At 48.0% G+C, this 19,038-nt stretch overlaps 1 protein-coding gene across 1 annotated transcript in view; it reads right to left on the reverse strand.

Annotated features, from left to right (window-relative positions):
- The window catches only part of RBM28 (RNA binding motif protein 28), a 136,442-nt gene that overhangs the window by 108,197 nt on the left and 9,207 nt on the right, over nt 1-19,038 (reverse strand). Inside the window, exon 5 of the mRNA XM_063926690.1 lies at nt 7,215-7,307. Coding sequence (XP_063782760.1) covers nt 7,215-7,307 — 93 coding nt within the window. The remainder of the gene's footprint in view (nt 1-7,214; nt 7,308-19,038) is intronic.

The raw sequence follows: 19,038 nt of genomic DNA on the forward strand, positions 1-19,038 counted from the left end.
TCACCATGAGTAATGCAGCAGAGAACCAAACCCATAACCCTGATACGTTTGAAAGAACCCAGCTCACAACTTTTCTGAAGAGAGACGTTCAACCCTGATTTAAATTCAAGAAGAGGCTATGCATTTGTGCGAATAAACACAAATGAGTCATACAATTTCATTATAGACCCAAATGGGCAAAAACATTCTAAGTGGGATGAAAGAGACACAGAATATGGCTTGTCAATGCACAGTACATGAGCAAACATTTGACAAACTGACCTGGAACTATCTTTCATATGCAATACACACTAGCCTCAGGTTATCAGCTTTAGAAACCAGTGTTTCAATTTAAGGCGATGGAAATTCAACTTAAATACCTCAGTTACTAGAGTTTTATAGAGCAGCTTTAAAGTAGCAGAAAAAAATTCTAATAAGATTTCAAAGGTTTATTTTTATACAGGGACTTTGTGATTTCCATATTAATGGGAATTACCACTATAGATGGCATTTTAGAGTGCAATTCGGAAAGTTGCTGTCTTCTATATATTATAGCATTCACTTTCCACTGGCTGAGGGAGTGACCAGGTTCCGTAAAACGCGTTGCAGAAATACAAATGAGACCTTTTAAATTTATTTTATTGGTATTTTTTAATCTATATTTTTTATCATGTGATACTGTGATTCAAAGAAAATAGGATTTTGGTTACCTACCGGTAAATCCTTTTCTCGTGGTCCGTAGAGGATGCTGGGGTCCATATTAGTACCATGGGGTAAAGACGGGTCCACCAGGAGCCATTGGCACTTTAAGAGTTTGAGAGTGTGGGCTGGCTCCTCCCTCTATGCCCCTCCTACCAGACTCAGTCTAGGAACTGTGCCCGAGGAGACGGACATCTTCGAGAGAAGGACTTTACACAGATAGTGGCGAGATTCATACCAGCTCACACATACAAGGCACATCAAGCTAACTAACTTGAAACTCAGCAACCACTGAAACAATACTTACCAAGTAACAATGCAGTACTCAACTAAAACGAAGTTGAACTGAACCAACTAACGATTGCAGGAAAACGAAGCGCTGGTCGGGCGCCCAACATCCTCTACGGACTACGAGAAAAGGATTTACCAGTAGGTAACCAAAATCCTATTTTCTCTTACGTCCTAGAGGATGCTGGGGTCCACATTAGTACCATGGGGATGTAACAAAGCTCCCAGAACGGGAAGGAGAACGCGGAGGCTCCTGCAGAACTAGTAGACCAAACCTCAGGTCCTCAGAGGCCAAAGTATTGAACTTGTAGAACTTTGCAAAACGTGTTCAACCCAGACCAAGTTGCTGCTCGGCAAAGTTGTAACGCCAAGACACCCCGGGCAGCCGCCCAGGAAGACCCCACCTTACGAGTAGAGTGGGCCTTAACAGACGTAGGACACGGCAGTCCTGTCGTAGAATACGCATGCTGGATAGTGTACCCGAACCAGCGAGCGATAGTCTGCTTAGAAGCAGGACACCCAATTTTCTTGGGATCATGTAGGACAAACAAAGTCCGATTTTCTGTGACGAGCAGTCATCTTCTCATAGATTTTCAGAGCCCTTACAACATCCAAGGACTTTGATGAAATTGAGGAGTCAGTAGCAACTGGCACCACAATAGGTTGGTTGATATGAAATGCCGACACAACCTTCGGAAGAAACTGCTGACGTGTCCGGAGCTCAGCTCTATCTTCATGGAAGATCAAGTATGGGCTTTTACAGGACAAAGCCCCCAACTCCGACACACGTCTAGCAGAAGCTAAAGTCAACAAAGTGACAGCCTTCCACGTAAGAAATTTGACCTCAACCTCCTGCACAGGCTCAAACCAGTCAGATTGAAGAAACTGCAACACCACGTTAAGATCCCATGGCGCCGTAGGCGGTACAAAGGGTGGTTGGATGTGCAGAACTCCCTTCAAAAAAGTCTGAACCTCAGGGAGGGCAGCCAATTGATTCTGGAAGAAAATGGATAGGGCCGAAATCTGGACCTTCACAGATCCCAACCTCAGGCCCATATCCACTCCTGTTTGCAGGAAGAGGAGTAACCGTCCCAGTTGAAACTCCACCGAAGGAAACTTCTTGGTCTCACACCAAGACACATTTTTTTCCAAATACAATGGTAATGTTTAGACATTACTCCTTTCCTAGCCTGTATCAGGGTAGGAATAACCTTGTTCGGAATGCCCTACCGAGCTAGAATCAGGCGTTCAACCTCCATGCCATCAAACGAAGCCGTGGTAAGTCCTGATAGGCGTACGGCCCCTGCTGCAGCAGGTCCACCCGAAGAGGAAGGGCCCTCGGTTCTTTTTGCAGAAGATCCGCGTACCAAGCTCTTCTTGGCCAGTCTGGAGCAATGAGGATCGCTTGAACCTTTGTCCTCCTTATGAGCTTTCGAACTCTTGGGATAAGTGGAAGAGGTGGAAACACGTACACCGACTGGAACACCCACGGAGACACCAGGGCGACCACTGCCACTGCTTGTGGGTCCCTCGACCTGGAACAATAACACCAAAGCTTCTTGTTGAGAAAAGAGGTCATCATGTCTATTTGGGGTACCCCCCAAAGGTCTGTTATTTCTTTGAACACCTCCGGATGGAGGCCCCACTCCCCTGGATGGAGGTTGTGTCTGCTGGGGAAGTCCGCTTCCCAGTTGTCCACTCCCGGAATGAAGATTGCTGACAGCGCCAACGCATGTTTTTCTGCCCAGGGGATGATTCTGGTCACCTCTAGCATTGCAGCTCTGCTCTTCATTCCGCCCTGTCGGTTTATGTAAGCCAATGTCGTTACATTGTCCGACTGCACTTGAACAGCCCGATTTAGAAGATGCGCCGCCTGAAGAAGACCGTTGTATACGGCTCTCAGTTCCAGAATGTTGATCGGTAGGCTGGCTTCCAGATTTGACCACCTTCCTTGCAAGGTTTCCCCTTGAGTGACTGCGCCCCAGCCCCGGAGGCTTGCATCCGTGGTTAGAAGGATCCAGTCCCAAATCCCGAACCTGCGGCCCTCCAGAAGGTGAGGTAATTGGAGCCACCAGAGGAGTGAAATCCTGGCCTTTGGTGACAGGCGTATTTTCAGGTGCATGTGTAGATGAGAACCCGACCAGGAGGTCCAGCTGGAAGGACCGAGCATGAAACCTCCCGTACTGGAGAGCCTCGTAAGAGGCCACCCTCTTTCCCAGAAGGCGAATGCATTGATGAACCGACACCCGAGCTCACTTCAGGACATCCCGGACCATTGTTTGTATCACCAACGCATTTTCCTGTGGAAGAAACACCCTCTGCACTTCCGTGTCGAGGATCATTCCCAGAAAGGACAACCTCCTGGTTGGTTCCAAATGTGATTTTGGAAGATTCAGAATCCAACCGTGGACTCTGAGTAGGTGGGTCGTGAGAACAATGGACTGCAAAAGCTTCTCCTTGGACGATGCCTTTATCAGCAGATCGTCCAGATATGGAATGATGTTAACCCCCTGCTGTTAACCTGTAGGTTACTCAGTTGGGCAATGGTCCCACAGAGTGATCTGATGCTGCATCCTTGGACGCAGCGGATTACACATGCATGCAAGAGGTGTCAATTTACACCAGATGCCTCCTGCTGCATTAGCATATGTTAGCATCGCCACTAACAGTGACATCGGAATAAGGCCCTCAATGTGGAGGTTGCGTCCCTAATTATCCCACCCTGGCTCCTGGATTGGACTCATCTCCTTATGGCTCCTCTGTTGATGGGGCAGCGATCTCTCTGTCCAAAGTAACACTGACTGGTTATGGTTCTGCAGCTGGTGTCCTACTGTTCTTGTCAGCTGCTGACAGGGCACTGCTCCTAAAATCTCTCCACAGTCACCACATCCAGCTGTCCTCCTGCACTGCAGAGCCCTGAGATACTGCTACAAGATGGCCATATAACAGCCTCTGGGGGTCTCCAAGACCGTTCACATTTATTGTGGCAACAAATTTTCTCCTAGCCTGCTGGGCGCTCAGGGAGGGTATTCCAGCATCAATGTCTCCCGGAGCCCTACTACAAAGACCTCAGTTTCTCAGAGCCGAGCCCTTTACTGCAGCCATGCAGTAGGGCTTCTTCAGGAGATCTAAACCCAGTGTCACAACTCAGTCTGTCCATATAGGGTCCCACAGGTGTGGATCATAGGGTCGACCACTATTGGTCAACAGTAAGTAGGTTGACATGGTTTCTAGGTCGACATGGTCTCTAGGTCGACAGGAGTTTAATTTTTTGGGTGTCGTTTTCTCTGTAGATTGACTGGGAACCCCAATTAGTGCACCGCATTCGCTCGCCATGCTTCGGGCAAGGTGCCTCGATGCGCTACTGCTGCGCTCAGCACAGGTTACCGTTCCCAATTGTAGTCCACGTGGATCTTAAAGCATGAAAAAGTAAAAAAAAAAAAAATGAAATAAAAAATTTGAAAAACTCATGTCGACCTTCTGTCATGTCGACCTACTTACTGTCAACCAATAGTGGTCGACCTAGACATTGTAGACCTAAATGTGGTCGACCGAAATACCGGATACCGGGTCCCACATTGTCCATATCCATATATCATGTTTATTACCAACCACCAGTTGGGGTCTCTTTTCAATTTTTCCCTTGCACTCCTGTGTGTTCTACGATTTCCTACACAATTTTTTTGCCTAAACTACTCTCAATTGCCACTCGCTCCAACATTGATGCTCTTCTGCTGTATGTGGAACAGACTATCTGCAGCGATCTGATCTGTGGGTTTCTTGCTCATGTAGCCATGCTGAACATTTAGCCCTCCAGTGGGGACACCGGATCTCAGAGCCATTCCCTTCCCACGGGATTAGTAGACCGACGCCAAAAGCCTGACAGCCGGGATCCCGGCGGAGAGCGCAACGTGTTCCCTCGCCACAGGTTTCTATTCCCCTCCGGGTGGTGGCGTGGACCACCACCCAAGAGGGGTAACCAGCCAGCGGTCAGGACTCAGACTGCCTGTATTTCAATGTCGGTATCCTGACCACTGGGATCCGGACAGGCGGTCAATTGACTGCCTCCCCTTCCCACACCTGATGTTGACAGTCTAGTTTTGTGCTCTCTTCCAATTCTTTTCATCACCATGTCTAAGAGCAAAAAATCAGGACAGCATAACCTGGGCTACTTCAAAAATCCCTTGGCCCCCTCATCTCAAACTCCATCTGCTGGGAACGAGGAGGAGGACTCGCTGGTTCCAGCCACCAAGGCAGAGGATGCAGCTATCATGCAGAAATGCAGAATATTAGAAAAGCAGTCCAGGAGGAAGTTCAATTAATGCTCTCTGGTCTTAAGACAGAAGTTGCTGAGATTAGTGCCAGAGTTGACTCACTGGAATGGAAGCAGAAGCTCACTGCACATCAACAGGTGTGTGAACAAGAGGTTGCACAAATCCACAATGATTATGTCCCCATGGCCAATTAGCAAGAATAGCTTAACAACAGACAAGATGTAACAACCTTCGGATTCACAACATAACCAAGTTCATGGAAACTGCCCATCTTGCAGATAATCTTCACTTCTTCAATACTCTTGCTCCCTTTATCCCAAACAATATGCTTATTCTAGACAGAGGTCAAGCACTTCAGCCTAGTCAACACCAATATGCCTAGAGAGGTTATTTTATTGCTACATTATTATACAGCAAAAGATCAAGTCTATGCAAAGGCTAGGTTGCCTCCAGACATTACTTTTGACGGGTCTAAGTACTTAATCTTTCAAGACTTCTGTCTAATCGCTCTGGACAAATGTAAATAGACATAGGACATTATGAAGAACCTGAAAGATCTCAACATTAGATATAGATGGGGCTTTCCTTTTAGCCTTCAGGTTCACTATGAAGGCAAGGTTATAGCCATGAAGATACCCGATGAAGCCCTCCACCTACTCAGTCACTTGAATATCTCCAGTCTGCAGGTCTCTCCAATGGAGCTTCACCACCACCTTCCTCCACTCCAGAGACCGGACTATGGGGGAGATGTATTAAGCAGTGAAAGAGTGGAGAAGTAAGCCACTGGAGAAGTTGCCCACGGCAGCTAATCAGCTGCTCTTATAATTTGCATACTATAAAATTATACAATGTTACTTCAGTGCTGATAGGTTGCCATTGGCAACCTCTCCACTGGCTCACTCCTCCACTTTTCACTGCTTAGTACATCTCCCCCTATATCTTGGACCACTGTTAATTCTGTTAACTTGAGTGTCATTGATTGGTCGGCTCTTCCATCTTCATCGCTTCTTCTGGCTGCCTCCTGTACCATATCTAGCTCTTAATATCCTGACCTTCCTTGGTCTAGAGCTGTTACATACAGACCTGATATGGCTTTGAACGGCCTAATATACATTATTACAGGTCTGTTGCTTAACATCATCAGCGTGATATTGTATTGTAACATGTGTATATTAAATGCTTATGCACCTCTCCTTGATCCATTGGCGGGCCTATAGAGGCACTGTTTCTAATCCCCTCCCTGCCTAATTTTATTTATATTTTTCTCTCCTCCCTTCCCTGGGTGCCACTGGGTCTCCAGCCAAGGACCCCAGTTTTACTACTTTGCATACGCTGTTCTTGTGTTCTATTATTGCTATTGTTGTATGTGTTGTTAAATAGTCAGAATGTGCCAATCCCTCCATGTCCCTTTTTTTCTTTGTATTTGTCTGCACCTGCCCTACCCTTTCCTACATCTCACCTCATATTCCTTTTTGGTTGCTTCCGAATTGTCGGGTCCTTGGCCTTCCTGCTGAGGTCGGATGCAGGTGATTGAGATGGCTGTACCTCCAGTCTTTCATTTTATTTTTATGTAGTCTTATTTAAGCTCTGTTTCTCATATAATAAAGCCCTTTCCATTCATGATTACAGTTGCTTCTAGTGCACTGTGCGGGCCATTTATTTCCTTGCCTTATACCTTATGGATATTATTGGAGAAAACGTTCCTATTATGGTATTTTCTTTCGGGGCTACCACTTGATGCCCTGAATAACACAGATGAAACTTTGTTTAATATTATCAACGCTGCTAGATGTCTTATCGCTTCCTGCTAGTTTACAAAATTTGGCATCTAGCTACTATGGGAGAAAGAAAATCACAGCATATAATAACAGGTCTCACACATTTCTACAGGATTGAGGTCTATGGTACCACTTTCATAAGCCTCTTTCCCAAAACAATAATGACATACCTTGGTGCCATTAACAGTATACCTACCTTTTATGCTCTTCATGTTTGTGCCCTTAAGAGCCATGCTGGCTTCTAGCATTTTTGAAAACTGCACAAATGCAAACCCTCGCATCTTTCCATCTGTAGGACAGAAGAAGTTCAGTACTGGCAACTAAATACAATGTATTCCAATGCGTGTTACAAAAAAGAAAAATGTCAAAGTGTTTTAATATAATTTCTATTAATAGAAAAGTAGGTTGCAGAATAAAATAAACACTATGCGGTACCGTGACAAAAGGTCACATACATATACTAATTGAGAATAAATAGGATTTTAATACCTACCGGTAAATCCTTTTCTCTTAGTCCGTAGAGGATGCTGGGGTCACTTCAAGAACCATGGCGTATAGACGGGATCCGCAGGAGACATGGGCACTTTAAGACTTTCAAAGGGTGTGACCTGGCTCCTCCCTCTATGCCCCTCCTCCAGTTTAAGGAACTGTGCCCAGGGAGACGGACATTTCGAGGAAAGCATTTATTGTTAAACCACGGTGAGCATCTTACCAGCTCACACTGTAAGCATGCCGCAGAACGTGGCATTCAACAGAACACAAGCCAACGGCATGAAGAAATATGCAGCACTATGCTGACAAAAACCGTAACACAACCTGTGTGTAACCACAACCAAAAACTGCAGATACAGTACGCATTGGGACGGGCGCCCAGCATCCTCTACGGACTAAGAGAAAAGGATTTACCGGTAGGTATTAAAATCCTATTTTCTCATACGTCCTAGAGGATGCTGGGGTCACTTCAAGAACCATGGGGTTATACCAAAGCTCTAGAACGGGCGGGAAAGTGCGGATGACTCTGCAGCACCGATTGACCAAACATGAGGTCCTCATCGGCCAGGGTATCAAACTTGTAAAACATTGCAAAAGTGTTTGAACCCGACCAAACATCTGCTCGGCAAAGTTGTAATGCCGAGATCCCCCTGGCAGCCGCCCAGGACGAGCCCACCCCTCTAGTAGAATGGGCCTTCACCGATTTCGGTAACGGCAATCCAGCCATGGAATGAGCATGCTGAATCTCACCACAGATCCAGCGCGCAATGGTCTGCTTGGAAGCAGGACACCCAATCTTGTTGGGAACATACAGAACAAACAGAGCCACTGTTTCCTAATCTGAGCCATTCAGGTGACAATCTTCAAAGCACCAACCACATCCAGAAACTTTGACTCCGCGAAGGTGTCAGTAGCCACAGGCGCCACAATGGTCGGTTCCGGTAGAAAGAGGAAACCACCTTCGGTAGAAAACACTGACGTGTCCTCAATTCAGCTCTATCTTCAAGGAAGATCAAACAAGAGCTCTTGTGATACAAGGCCCCTAACTCAGACACCCGCCTTGCAGATGCCAAGGCCAACAGGATGGCCACTTTTCAAGTGAAAATAGCCAACAGGTTCAAAACCACGTGATTGAAGGAACTGCAACACCACATTACGATCCCATGGTGCCACTGGAGGCACAAATGAAGGTTGGACGCGCAACATGCCTTTCAGGCAAGACTGAACTTCCGGAATGGAAGATAATAGTTTCAGAAAGAAAACTGCAGATGCTGAAATCTGGACCTTAATGGAGTCCAACTTCAGTCTACAATCCCTCCAGCCTGTAGGAAATGTAGAAAACGCCCTAACTGAAACTCTTCCGATGAAACTTTCTTGGATTCACACCAAGACACATATTTTCTCCAAAAACGGTGGTAATGTTTAGACATTACTCCTTTCCTGGCCTGAATAAGAGTGGGGATGACTTCCTTAGGAATACCCTTTCGGGCTAGGATTCGGCTCTCAACAGTTATGCCGTCAAACGTAGCCGCGGTAAGTCCAGGTACACGCATGGCACCCAACTTAGTAGGTCCTCGCAAAGGGGAAGAGGCCCAGGATCTTTTAATGAGCAACTCCTGAAGATCTGGGCACCAAGCCCTCCTTGGCCAGTCTGGGGCAATGAAAATTGACCAAACCCTTGTTCTTCTTATGATCCCGAGAAATTTTGGGATCAGTGGAAGTTGAAGGAATACATACCCTGACCGGAATAGCCACTGGGTCACCAGAGCATCTACTGCTATTGCCCGAGGGTCTCTTGACCTGGAACAATATTTCTGAAACTTCTCGTTGAGACGAGAATTCATCATGCCTGCTTGAGGAACTCCCCAAAGACTTGTTACCTCTGCGAAGACTTCTTTGTGGAGGTCCCACTCTCCCGGATGGAGATCGTGTCTGCTGAGGAAGTCTGCTTCCCAGTTGTCCACTCCCGGATTGAAAATTGCCGACAGAGCCCTTACATATGTTTGTGCCCAGAGGAGGATCTTCGTCACCTCTGCCATTTCCGCTCTGCTTTTCGTTCTGCCTTGCTGTTACATTGTCCAACTGGATCTGCACGGGGTGATCTTGAAGATGTACCGCATGTTGAAGGCCGTTGTAAATGGCTCTCAATTCCAGCATGACCATGTGAAGGCAGGCTTCCCGACTTTAGCATTTTTCTTGGAAGCTTTTCCCTTGAGTGACAGCTCCCCAGCCTCGGAGACTTGCATCCATGGTTACCAGGACCCAGTCCTGAATCCCGAACCTGCGTCCCTCTAGTAGGTGCAAGCTGTGGAGCCACCGCAGGAGTGAAATCCTGGCTTTCGACGACAGGACTATACTCCGGTGCATGTGTAGGTGGGATCCACTCTTCCAACAGGTCCCACTGGAATACCCTGGCATGGAACCTGCCAAACTGTATGGCGCTCGTAGGCCGCCACCATATTTGCACTGATGGATCGACACTCTTGATGGTTTCAAAACTAGTTTTACCATTTTCTGGATTTCCAGTCTTTTCCACCGGAAGAAAAAATTCTCTGAACTTCCCTGTCCAGAATCATCCCGAAAAAAAAAGATAATCTTTCCTGGAAAAGTTATGATCCAACCTTGTTGTTGGAGTATGGACAGGGAGAGCATGATGTTTCGTACCAACCGCTCCCTGGATCTCGCCTTTATCAGGAGATCATCTAGATGAGGAATTATATTGACTCCTTCTTGACGCAGGAGGACCATCATCTCCGCCATTACCTTGATGAAAACCCTCGGCGCCGTGGAGAGACCGAAAGGTAACGTCTGGAATTGGTAATGGCAATCCTGAACCGCGAATCGCGAATCTCAGATAAGCCTGCTGAGGAGGATAAATGGGAACATGCAGGTAAGCATCCTTTACGTCTACGGACGCCCTGTAATCCCCCTCCTCCAGACCGGAAATCACTGCCCCCAGTGATTCCATCTTGAACTTGAACCGTTTTAAGTAGAGATTCAGATTTTTATTTTTTTTATTTTTTTGGTTTAGGATCGGTCTGACAGAGTCGTCCGGTTTCGGAACTACACAGAGGCTTGAATAAAACCCCTCCCTTTGTTGTGTTTTTAAATTACCATTATACTGTTTTTCTTCCTGGAAGAGAAGCTAGCAAGGTCGATTTGAAAAATCGGCATGGGGGATTGTCTTGAACTCCAGTTTGTACCCCTGGGACACTATTTGTAAAAACTCAGGGATCCAGGCCAGATTAACTCCAATCATGACTGAACAGTTTTAGACGTGCCCCCGCCCGAGCGGCCTCCCGCGGGGGAGCCCCAGCGTCATGCTATAGACTTGGCAGCAGGAGGAGTAGACTTCTGTTCTTGGGAACCTGAAGCCGCGGTGGACATTTTTCCGTCTCTTCCCCTACCCGCAAAGAAGGAGAAACCTCTCGCTGTACTTACTGGGCCAAAAGGACTGCATGTGAGGGTGATCTTTTTTGCCGGTACAGGTGCAGAGGGCAAAAATGTGGACTTACCTGCAGTAACCGCCGAGACTAACTCATCCAGTCCATTGCCAAATAAGGCCTCACCTTTGTATAGGAGATCCTCCATATTTCTCTTGGAATCTGCATCCGCGTTCCACTGGCGAATCCCCTACGCCCGCCGAGCCGATACTGCCCTGGTTGCGGCTTGTGAACTCAAGAGTCCAATATCTTTCATCGCCTCTAGCATGTATGCGGCAGCGTCTTTGACATTCCTTAACTTAAGGAGTATGTCATCTTAATCAATCGTGTCAATTTCTGATGACACGCTTCCTGACCATTTTTCAATAGCGCGACTCACCCACGCGCAAACAATAGTGGGTCTGAGCAGCGTACCATTTGCAACATAAATGGATTTTAATGTAGTTTTCACCTTTCGGTCTGCCGGCTCTTTTAGTGACGCCGTGCCCGGTGCAGGGAGAATTACTTTCTTTGTCACCCTGGACAGTGCACTATCTAACACAGGGGGTGACTGCCGGGAAAATAAGAATTTACTTACCGATAATTCTATTTCTCGTAGTCCGTAGTGGATGCTGGGGACTCCGTAAGGACCATGGGGAATAGCGGCTCCGCAGGAGACTGGGCACATCTAAAGAAAGCTTTAGGATCACCTGGTGTGCACTGGCTCCTCCCCCTATGACCCTCCTCCAAGCCTCAGTTAGGATACTGTGCCCGGACGAGCGTACACAATAAGGAAGGATTTTGAATCCCGGGTAAGACTCATACCAGCCACACCAATCACACTGTACAACTTGTGATCTGAACCCAGTTAACAGCATGATAATAGAGGAGCCTCTAGAAAAGATGGCTCACTACAACAATAACCCGAATTTTTTGGTAACAATAATTATGTACCAGTATTGCAGACAATCCGCACTTGGGATGGGCGCCCAGCATCCACTACGGACTACGAGAAATAGAATTATCGGTAAGTAAATTCTTATTTTCTCTGACGTCCTAGTGGATGCTGGGGACTCCGTAAGGACCATGGGGATTATACCAAAGCTCCCAAACGGGCGGGAGAGTGCGGATGACTCTGCAGCACCGAATGAGAGAACTCCAGGTCCTCTTTAGCCAGGGTATCAAATTTGTAGAATTTTACAAACGTATTTGCTCCTGACCAAGTAACTGCTCGGCAAAGTTGTAAAGCCGAGACCCCTCGGGCAGCTGCCCAAGATGAGCCCACCTTCCTTGTGGAGTGGGCATTTTAAGATTTTTGGCTGTGGCAGGCCTGCCACAGAATGTGCAAGCTGAATTGTACTACAAATCCAACGAGCAATCGTCTGCTTAGAAGCAGGAGCACCCAGTTTGTTGGGTGCATACAGGATAAACAGCGAGTCAGATTTTCTGACTCCAGCCGTCCTGGAAACATGTATTTTCAGGGTCCTGACCACGTCAAGCAACTTGGAATCCTCCAAGTCCTTAGTAGCCGCAGGCACCACAATAGGTTGGTTCATGTGAAATGCAGAAACCACCTTAGGTAGAAAATTTGAGGACGAGTCCTCAATTCTGCCCTTTCAGAATGAAATATTAAGTAAGGGCTTTTATATGATAAAGCCGCCAATTCTGACACACGCCTGGCTGAAACCAGGGCTAATTCGTCACTTCCATGTGAGATATTTTAAGTATTCAGTGGTGAGTGGTTCAAACCAATGTGACTTTAGGAAACTCAACACAACATTGAGATCCCCAAGGTGCCACTGGAGGCACAAAAGGAGACTGTATATGCAGCACCCCTTTTACAAATGTCTGAACTTCAGGCACTGAAGCCAGTTCTTTTTGGAAGAAAATCGACAGGGCCGAAATTTGAACCTTAATGGACCCTAATTTTAGGCCCATAGACAGTCCTGTTTGCAGGAAATGGAGGAAACGACCCAGTTGAAATTCCTCTGTAGGGGCCTTCTTGGCCTCACCCCACGCAACATATTTTCGCCAAATGCGGTGATAATGTTTTGCGGTTACGTCTTTCCTGGCCTTGACCAGGGTAGGGATCTTCAGGATCCGGCATTCAACCGCCATGCCGTCAAACGCAGCCGCGGTAAGTCTTGGAACAGACAAGGCCCTTGCTGGAGCAGGTCCTTTCTTAGAGGTAGAGGCCACGGTTCGTCCGTGAGCATCTCTTGAAGTTCCGGATACCAAGTCCTTCTTGGCCAATCCGGAACCACGAGTATAGTTCTTACTCCTCTCCTTCTTATGATTCTCAGTACTTTTGGTATGAGGGGCAGAGGAGGGAACACATATACTGACTGGTACACCCACGGTGTTACCAGAGCGTCCACCGTTATTGCCTGAGGGTCCCTTGACCTGGCGCAATATCTGTCTAGTTTTTTGTTTAGACGGGACGCCATTATGTCCACCTTTTGTTTTTCCCAACGGTTTACAATCAGGTGGAAGACTTCTGGGTGAAGTCCCCACTCTCCCGGGTGAAGGTCGTGTCTGCTGAGGAAGTCTGCTTCCCAGTTGTCCACTCCCGGAATGAACACTGCTGACAGTGCTATCACATGATTTTCCGCCCAGCTAAAATCCTTGCAGCTTCTGCCATTGCCCTCCTGCTTCTCGTGCCGCCCTGTCTGTTTACGTGGGCGACTGACGTGATGTTGTCCGATTGGATCAATACCGCCTGACCCTGAAGCAGGGGTTTCGCTTGACTTAGGGCATTATAAATGGCCCTTAGTTCCAGAATGTTTATATGAAGAGATGTCTCCAGGCTTGACCATAAGCCCTGGAAATTCCTTCCCTGTGTGACTGCTCCCCAGCCTCGCAGGCTGGCATCCGTGGCCACCAGGACCCAGTCCCGAATGCCGAATCTGCGGCCCTCTAGAAGATGAGCACTCTGCAACCACCACAGGAGGGATACACTTGTCCCTGGTGACAGGGTTATCCGCTGAAGCATCTGAAGATGCGACCCGGACCATTTGTCCAGAAGGTTCCACTGTGCGTGGAATCTGCCGAATGGGATTGCTTCGTAGGAAGCCACCATTTTTACCCAGAACCCTTGTGCATTGATGCACTGAGACTTGGTTCGGTTTTAGGAGGTTCCTGACTAGCTCGGATAACTCCCTGGCTTTCTCCTCCGGGAGAAGCACCTTCTTTCTGGACTATGTCCAGAATCATCCCTAGGAACAGAAGACAAGTCGTCGGAATCAGCTGCGATTTTGGAATATTGAAAATCCAATCGTGCTGCCGCAACACTACCTGATATAGTGCTACACCGATCTCCAACTGTTCCCTGGATCTTACCCTTATCAGGGAATCGTCCAAGTAAAGGATAACTAAAATTCCCTTCCTTCGAAGGAATATCATCATTTCGGTCATTACTTCAGTAAAGACCCGGGGTGCCGTGGACCATCCCTACGGCAGCGTCCGAACTGATACAGTTCTGTACCATAACCTGAAATACCCTTGGTGAGAAGGGTATATTTTGACATGAAGGTAAGCATCCTTGATGTCCCGAGACATCATGTAGTCCCCTTCTTCCAGGTTTGCAATCACTGCTCTGAGTGACTCAATTTTGAATTTGAACCTCTGTATGCAAGTGTTCAAAGATTTTAGATTTTAGATTTTAAAATCGGTCTCACAGAGCCGTCTGGCTTCGGTACCACAATAGTGTGGAATAATACCCCGTTCCCTGTTGCAGGAGGGGTACCTTGATTATCACCTGCTGGGAATACAGCTTGTGAATGGCTTCCAAAACTGCCTCCCTGTCAGCGGGAGACGTCGGTAAAACAGACTTTTGGAAACGGCGAGGGGAATACGTCTCGAATTCCAATTTGTACCCCTGAAATATTATCTGAAGGATCCAGGGGTCTACTTGCGAGTGAGCCCACTGCGCACTGAAATTCATTGAGAACGGGACCCCACCGTGCCTGAACTTGTAAAGCCCTAGCGTCATACTGAGGGCTTGGCAGAGGCGGAAAAGGGTTTCTGTTCCTTGGAACTGGCTGATCTCTGCAGCCATTTTCCTCTCCCTCTGTCACGAGCAGAAAAGAGGAACCCTTTTGTCCGCTTGCCAACCAGGACTGCGCCTGATAATACGGCGTCTTATTTTGAGAGGCGACCTGGGGTACATCCCCTCTTTTAAGGCAATACTTCCAAATGCCGTTTGGAATCCGCATCACCTGACCACTTTACTGGAATAATTGGACAACGCACTTATACTTGATGCCAGTCGGCAAATATTCCGCTGTGCATCATGCATATATAGAAATGCATCTTTTAATTGCTCTATAGGCAATAATATACTGTCCTTATCTAGGATATCATATTTCCAGTCAGGGAATCCGACCACGCCAACCCAGCACTGCACATCCAGGCTGAGGCGATTGCTGGTCGCAGTATAACACCAGTATGTGTGTAAATACATTTTAGGATACGCTCCTGCTTTCTATCAGCAGGATCCTTAAGGGCGGCCATCTCAGGAGAGGGTAGAGCCCTTGTTTTTACAAGCGTGTGAGCGCTTTATCCACCCTAGGGGGTGTTTCCCAACGCACCCTAACCTCTGGCGGGAAAAGGTATACTGCCAATAACTTTTTAGAAATTATCAATTGTAATCGGGGGGAAACCCACGCATCATCACACACCTCATTTTATTTCTCAGATTCAGGAAAACTACAGGAAGTTTTTCCTCACCAAACATAATACCCCTTTTTTTTTTTGGTGGTATTCATATTATCAGAAAAGTGTAAACTTTTTCCATTGCCTCAATCATGCAATGTGTGGCCCTATTGGAAATCACGGTTGTCTCTTCACCGTCGACACAGGAGTCAGTACCCTTGTCGGCGTCTGTATCTGAGGTAACGGGCGCTTTAGGGCCCCTGTATGAGACGTCTGGACATGCACAAGCTGAGTAGCCGGCTGTCTCATGTCAACCACTGTCTTTTATACAAAGCTGACACTGTCACGCAATTTCAACAGTACATCCACTCAGGTGTCGACCCCCTAGGGGGTGACAACACTATTTCAGACACTCTACTCCGTCTCCTCATCATTTTTCTCCTCATACATGTCGACACCAACGTACCGACACACAGCACACAAACAGGGAATGCTCTGATAGAGGACAGGACCCCACTAGCCCTTTGGGGAGACAGAGGGAGAGTTTGCCAGCACACACCAGAGCGCTATATATATATATACAGGGATAACCTTATATAAGTGTTTTTCCCTTTATAGCTGCTGTATTGTTATATACTGCGCCTAATTTGTGCTCCCCTCTCTTTTTTAACCCCTTTCTGTAGTGTAGTGACTGCAGGGGAGAGCCAGGGAGCTTCCCTCCAACTGAGCTGTGAGGGAAAATGGCGCCAGTGTGCTGAGGAGATAGGCTCTGCCCCCTTCTCGGCGTCCTTATCATCCTTTTTCTGTATGTTTTGGCAGGGGTTAAATGCATCCATATAGCCCAGGAGTTATATGTGATGCATTTATTTTAGCCATATAAGGTTTTTTATCGATTTATTGCGTCTCAGGGCGCTGCCCCCCCCAGCGCCCTGCACCCTCAGTGACCGGAGTGTGAAGTGTGCTGAGAGCAATGGCGCACAGCTGCGGTGCTGTGCGCTACCTTATCTGAAGACAGGATCGTCTTCTGCCGCCGATTTTTCCGGACCTCTTCGCTCTTCTGGCTCTGTAAGGGGGACGGCGGCGCGGCTCCGGTGACCCATCCAGGCTGAACCTGTGATCGTCCCTCTGGAGCTAATGTCCAGTAGCCTAAGAAGCCCAATCCACTCTGCACGCAGGTGAGTTCGCTTCTTCTCCCCTTAGTCCCTCGATGCAGTGAGCCTGTTGCCAGCAGGTCTCACTGAAAATATAAACCTAAACTAAAACTTTCACAAAGAGCTCAGGAGAGCCCCTAGTGTGCACCCTTCTCGTCGGGCACAGAAATCTAACTGAGGCTTGGAGGAGGGTCATAGGGGGAGGAGCCAGTGCACACCAGGTGATCCTAAAGCTTTCTTTAGATGTGCCCAGTCTCCTGCAGAGCCGCTATTCCCCATGGTCCTTACGGAGTCCCCAGCATCCACTAGGACGTCAGAGAAAGAATATATTAAGCTCGTGGGAGGGACTCTTATTAGATCTATTTCCCTGGAGTACCTATCGTCGACACAGGACTTAGAGTCCGTGTCTGTAGCAATAGTCATAACCTTTGTAAATGGACTTTATGTGACCCAGGGAGGGTCGCCTGCAGATGGAAGAACAGAATCCCGAAAAAAACACATCTTCCACATATCCAGCATGCAGTATTAGATACAGCGTTATCTAATCTCCTTTTGACATGATGCATACTACCACGTATTTCTTTCACCCATGCAGGCTCTTGGTGTGCCGGTATTGCCACCACCTTACAACTCTGTGTCCCTACAATGGCATCCTCCAGGGAGGAACTCCCTACCTCAGACATGTCACACACGTGTACCACACACACACACACACACACACTCACAGACACACTGGGACTTATAGGGAACAAACCTCTGTCAGATGGACACAGAGAGGAAAATCCAGCTCACACCCCAGCGCCAAGCACACACAATCTGTGAAACATATCATTGAACAACAGACCTGCAGCGCTTTTATTATTATTATAATACAAGCACCATATACATCTCCCCGACCCCCCCCCCATATTTTGCACCCTGATACATGTCAGTAGTGAAGGGAGGACCAGCGTTTCTCTTGTGAGAAGAAAATGGCGCCGATTAGTGTGCTTGCTTAGTGAGGAAGAAGCCCCGCCCCCGTACTGGCGCGCTTCACTCGCTCTTAAATAAATAGTTAATTATACTGGCGGGGGGTAGGACAATGTGCCTTTTGCCATAAACTAAGTTTTATGCTGCCCAGGGCGCCCCCCCTGCGCCCTGCAGTTGTCAGCAGTGTGTGTGTGTGTGAGCTGTGAGGAAGAAGCTCCGCCCCCGTAATGGCGCGCTTCCTTCCCGCAATTTTCAACAAATATTTATACTGGCGGGGGTTAGGACAGTGCCTTGGCACAAATGTCCCCTCAGGCCAGTGTCAGAATGAGGATTTATATGCTGCCCAGGGCCGCTACCCCCCCCCCCCCCCCACGCCCTGCACCCTGTAGTGCCGCTGTGTGGGTGCATGGCGCGCAGCGTGCGATCGCTGTGCGGTACCTCGGAAGCAGTCACTGAAGTCTTCTTTGCTTCTTCTACTCACCTGTCTTCTGACTCTGCAAGGGGGGTGACAGCCGGCTCTGGGAACGAGTATCTAGGCGTACCTAGCAATCAGACCCTCAGGCGCTAATGGTGTCCTGTAGCCAAGAAGCAGAGCCTTTAAACTCACTAGAAGTAGGTCTCACTTCTCTCCCCTAAGTCCCACGAAGCAGGGAGACTGTTGCCAGCAATTCTCCCTGAAAATAAAAAACCTAACATAAGTCTTTTTCAGAGAAACTCAGTAGAGCTCCTCAAAGTGCATCCAGTCTCACTGGGCACAGAATCTAAACTGGAGTCTGGAGGAGGGGCATACAGGGAGGAGCCAGGTCACACCCTTTGAAAGTCTTAAAGTGCCCATGTCTCCTGCGGATCCCGTCTATACCCCATGCAGTGATCGCGCAGAGCGAAAATATTTGTGGGTCCCAGGGACCCCTCACTTGAAAAAATTGGGGTCCTATTCCACTATTTCTGGGTCCCGTCACATATTATGGGGGCATGAGGGCAGAAAACAGATGGGACAGTGCTGGGCGACAAGGAGAGTTTTAGGGGCAAGTAGTGCTGGGGGTAGGGGCTGATACCAGTTGGGGCAGTGCAGCGGCGAGGGGTTAGGGGCAGGCAATAAAGGGGGTTGTGATGGAGGTAGGGAGGGGGTAAAGGTAGATAGCAGTCGGGCCAGTACTCAGTGCAAGAGGAGGTTAGGGGCAAAATGTGCTGGGGGTAAGGGTAGAAAGCAGTTTGGGCAGTACTCGTGGGTAAGGAGGTGATTAACAGGGGATATGGCCACTGAGGAATGACCAGGTGCTGCGTTACACCCTGTGAGTCAGAGTCCTGTGTGCAACTCATCCAGTACCATTCC

Source organism: Pseudophryne corroboree, chromosome 6 (genome assembly GCF_028390025.1).
Source record: "Pseudophryne corroboree isolate aPseCor3 chromosome 6, aPseCor3.hap2, whole genome shotgun sequence".
NCBI classification, from domain to species: Eukaryota; Metazoa; Chordata; class Amphibia; order Anura; family Myobatrachidae; genus Pseudophryne; species Pseudophryne corroboree.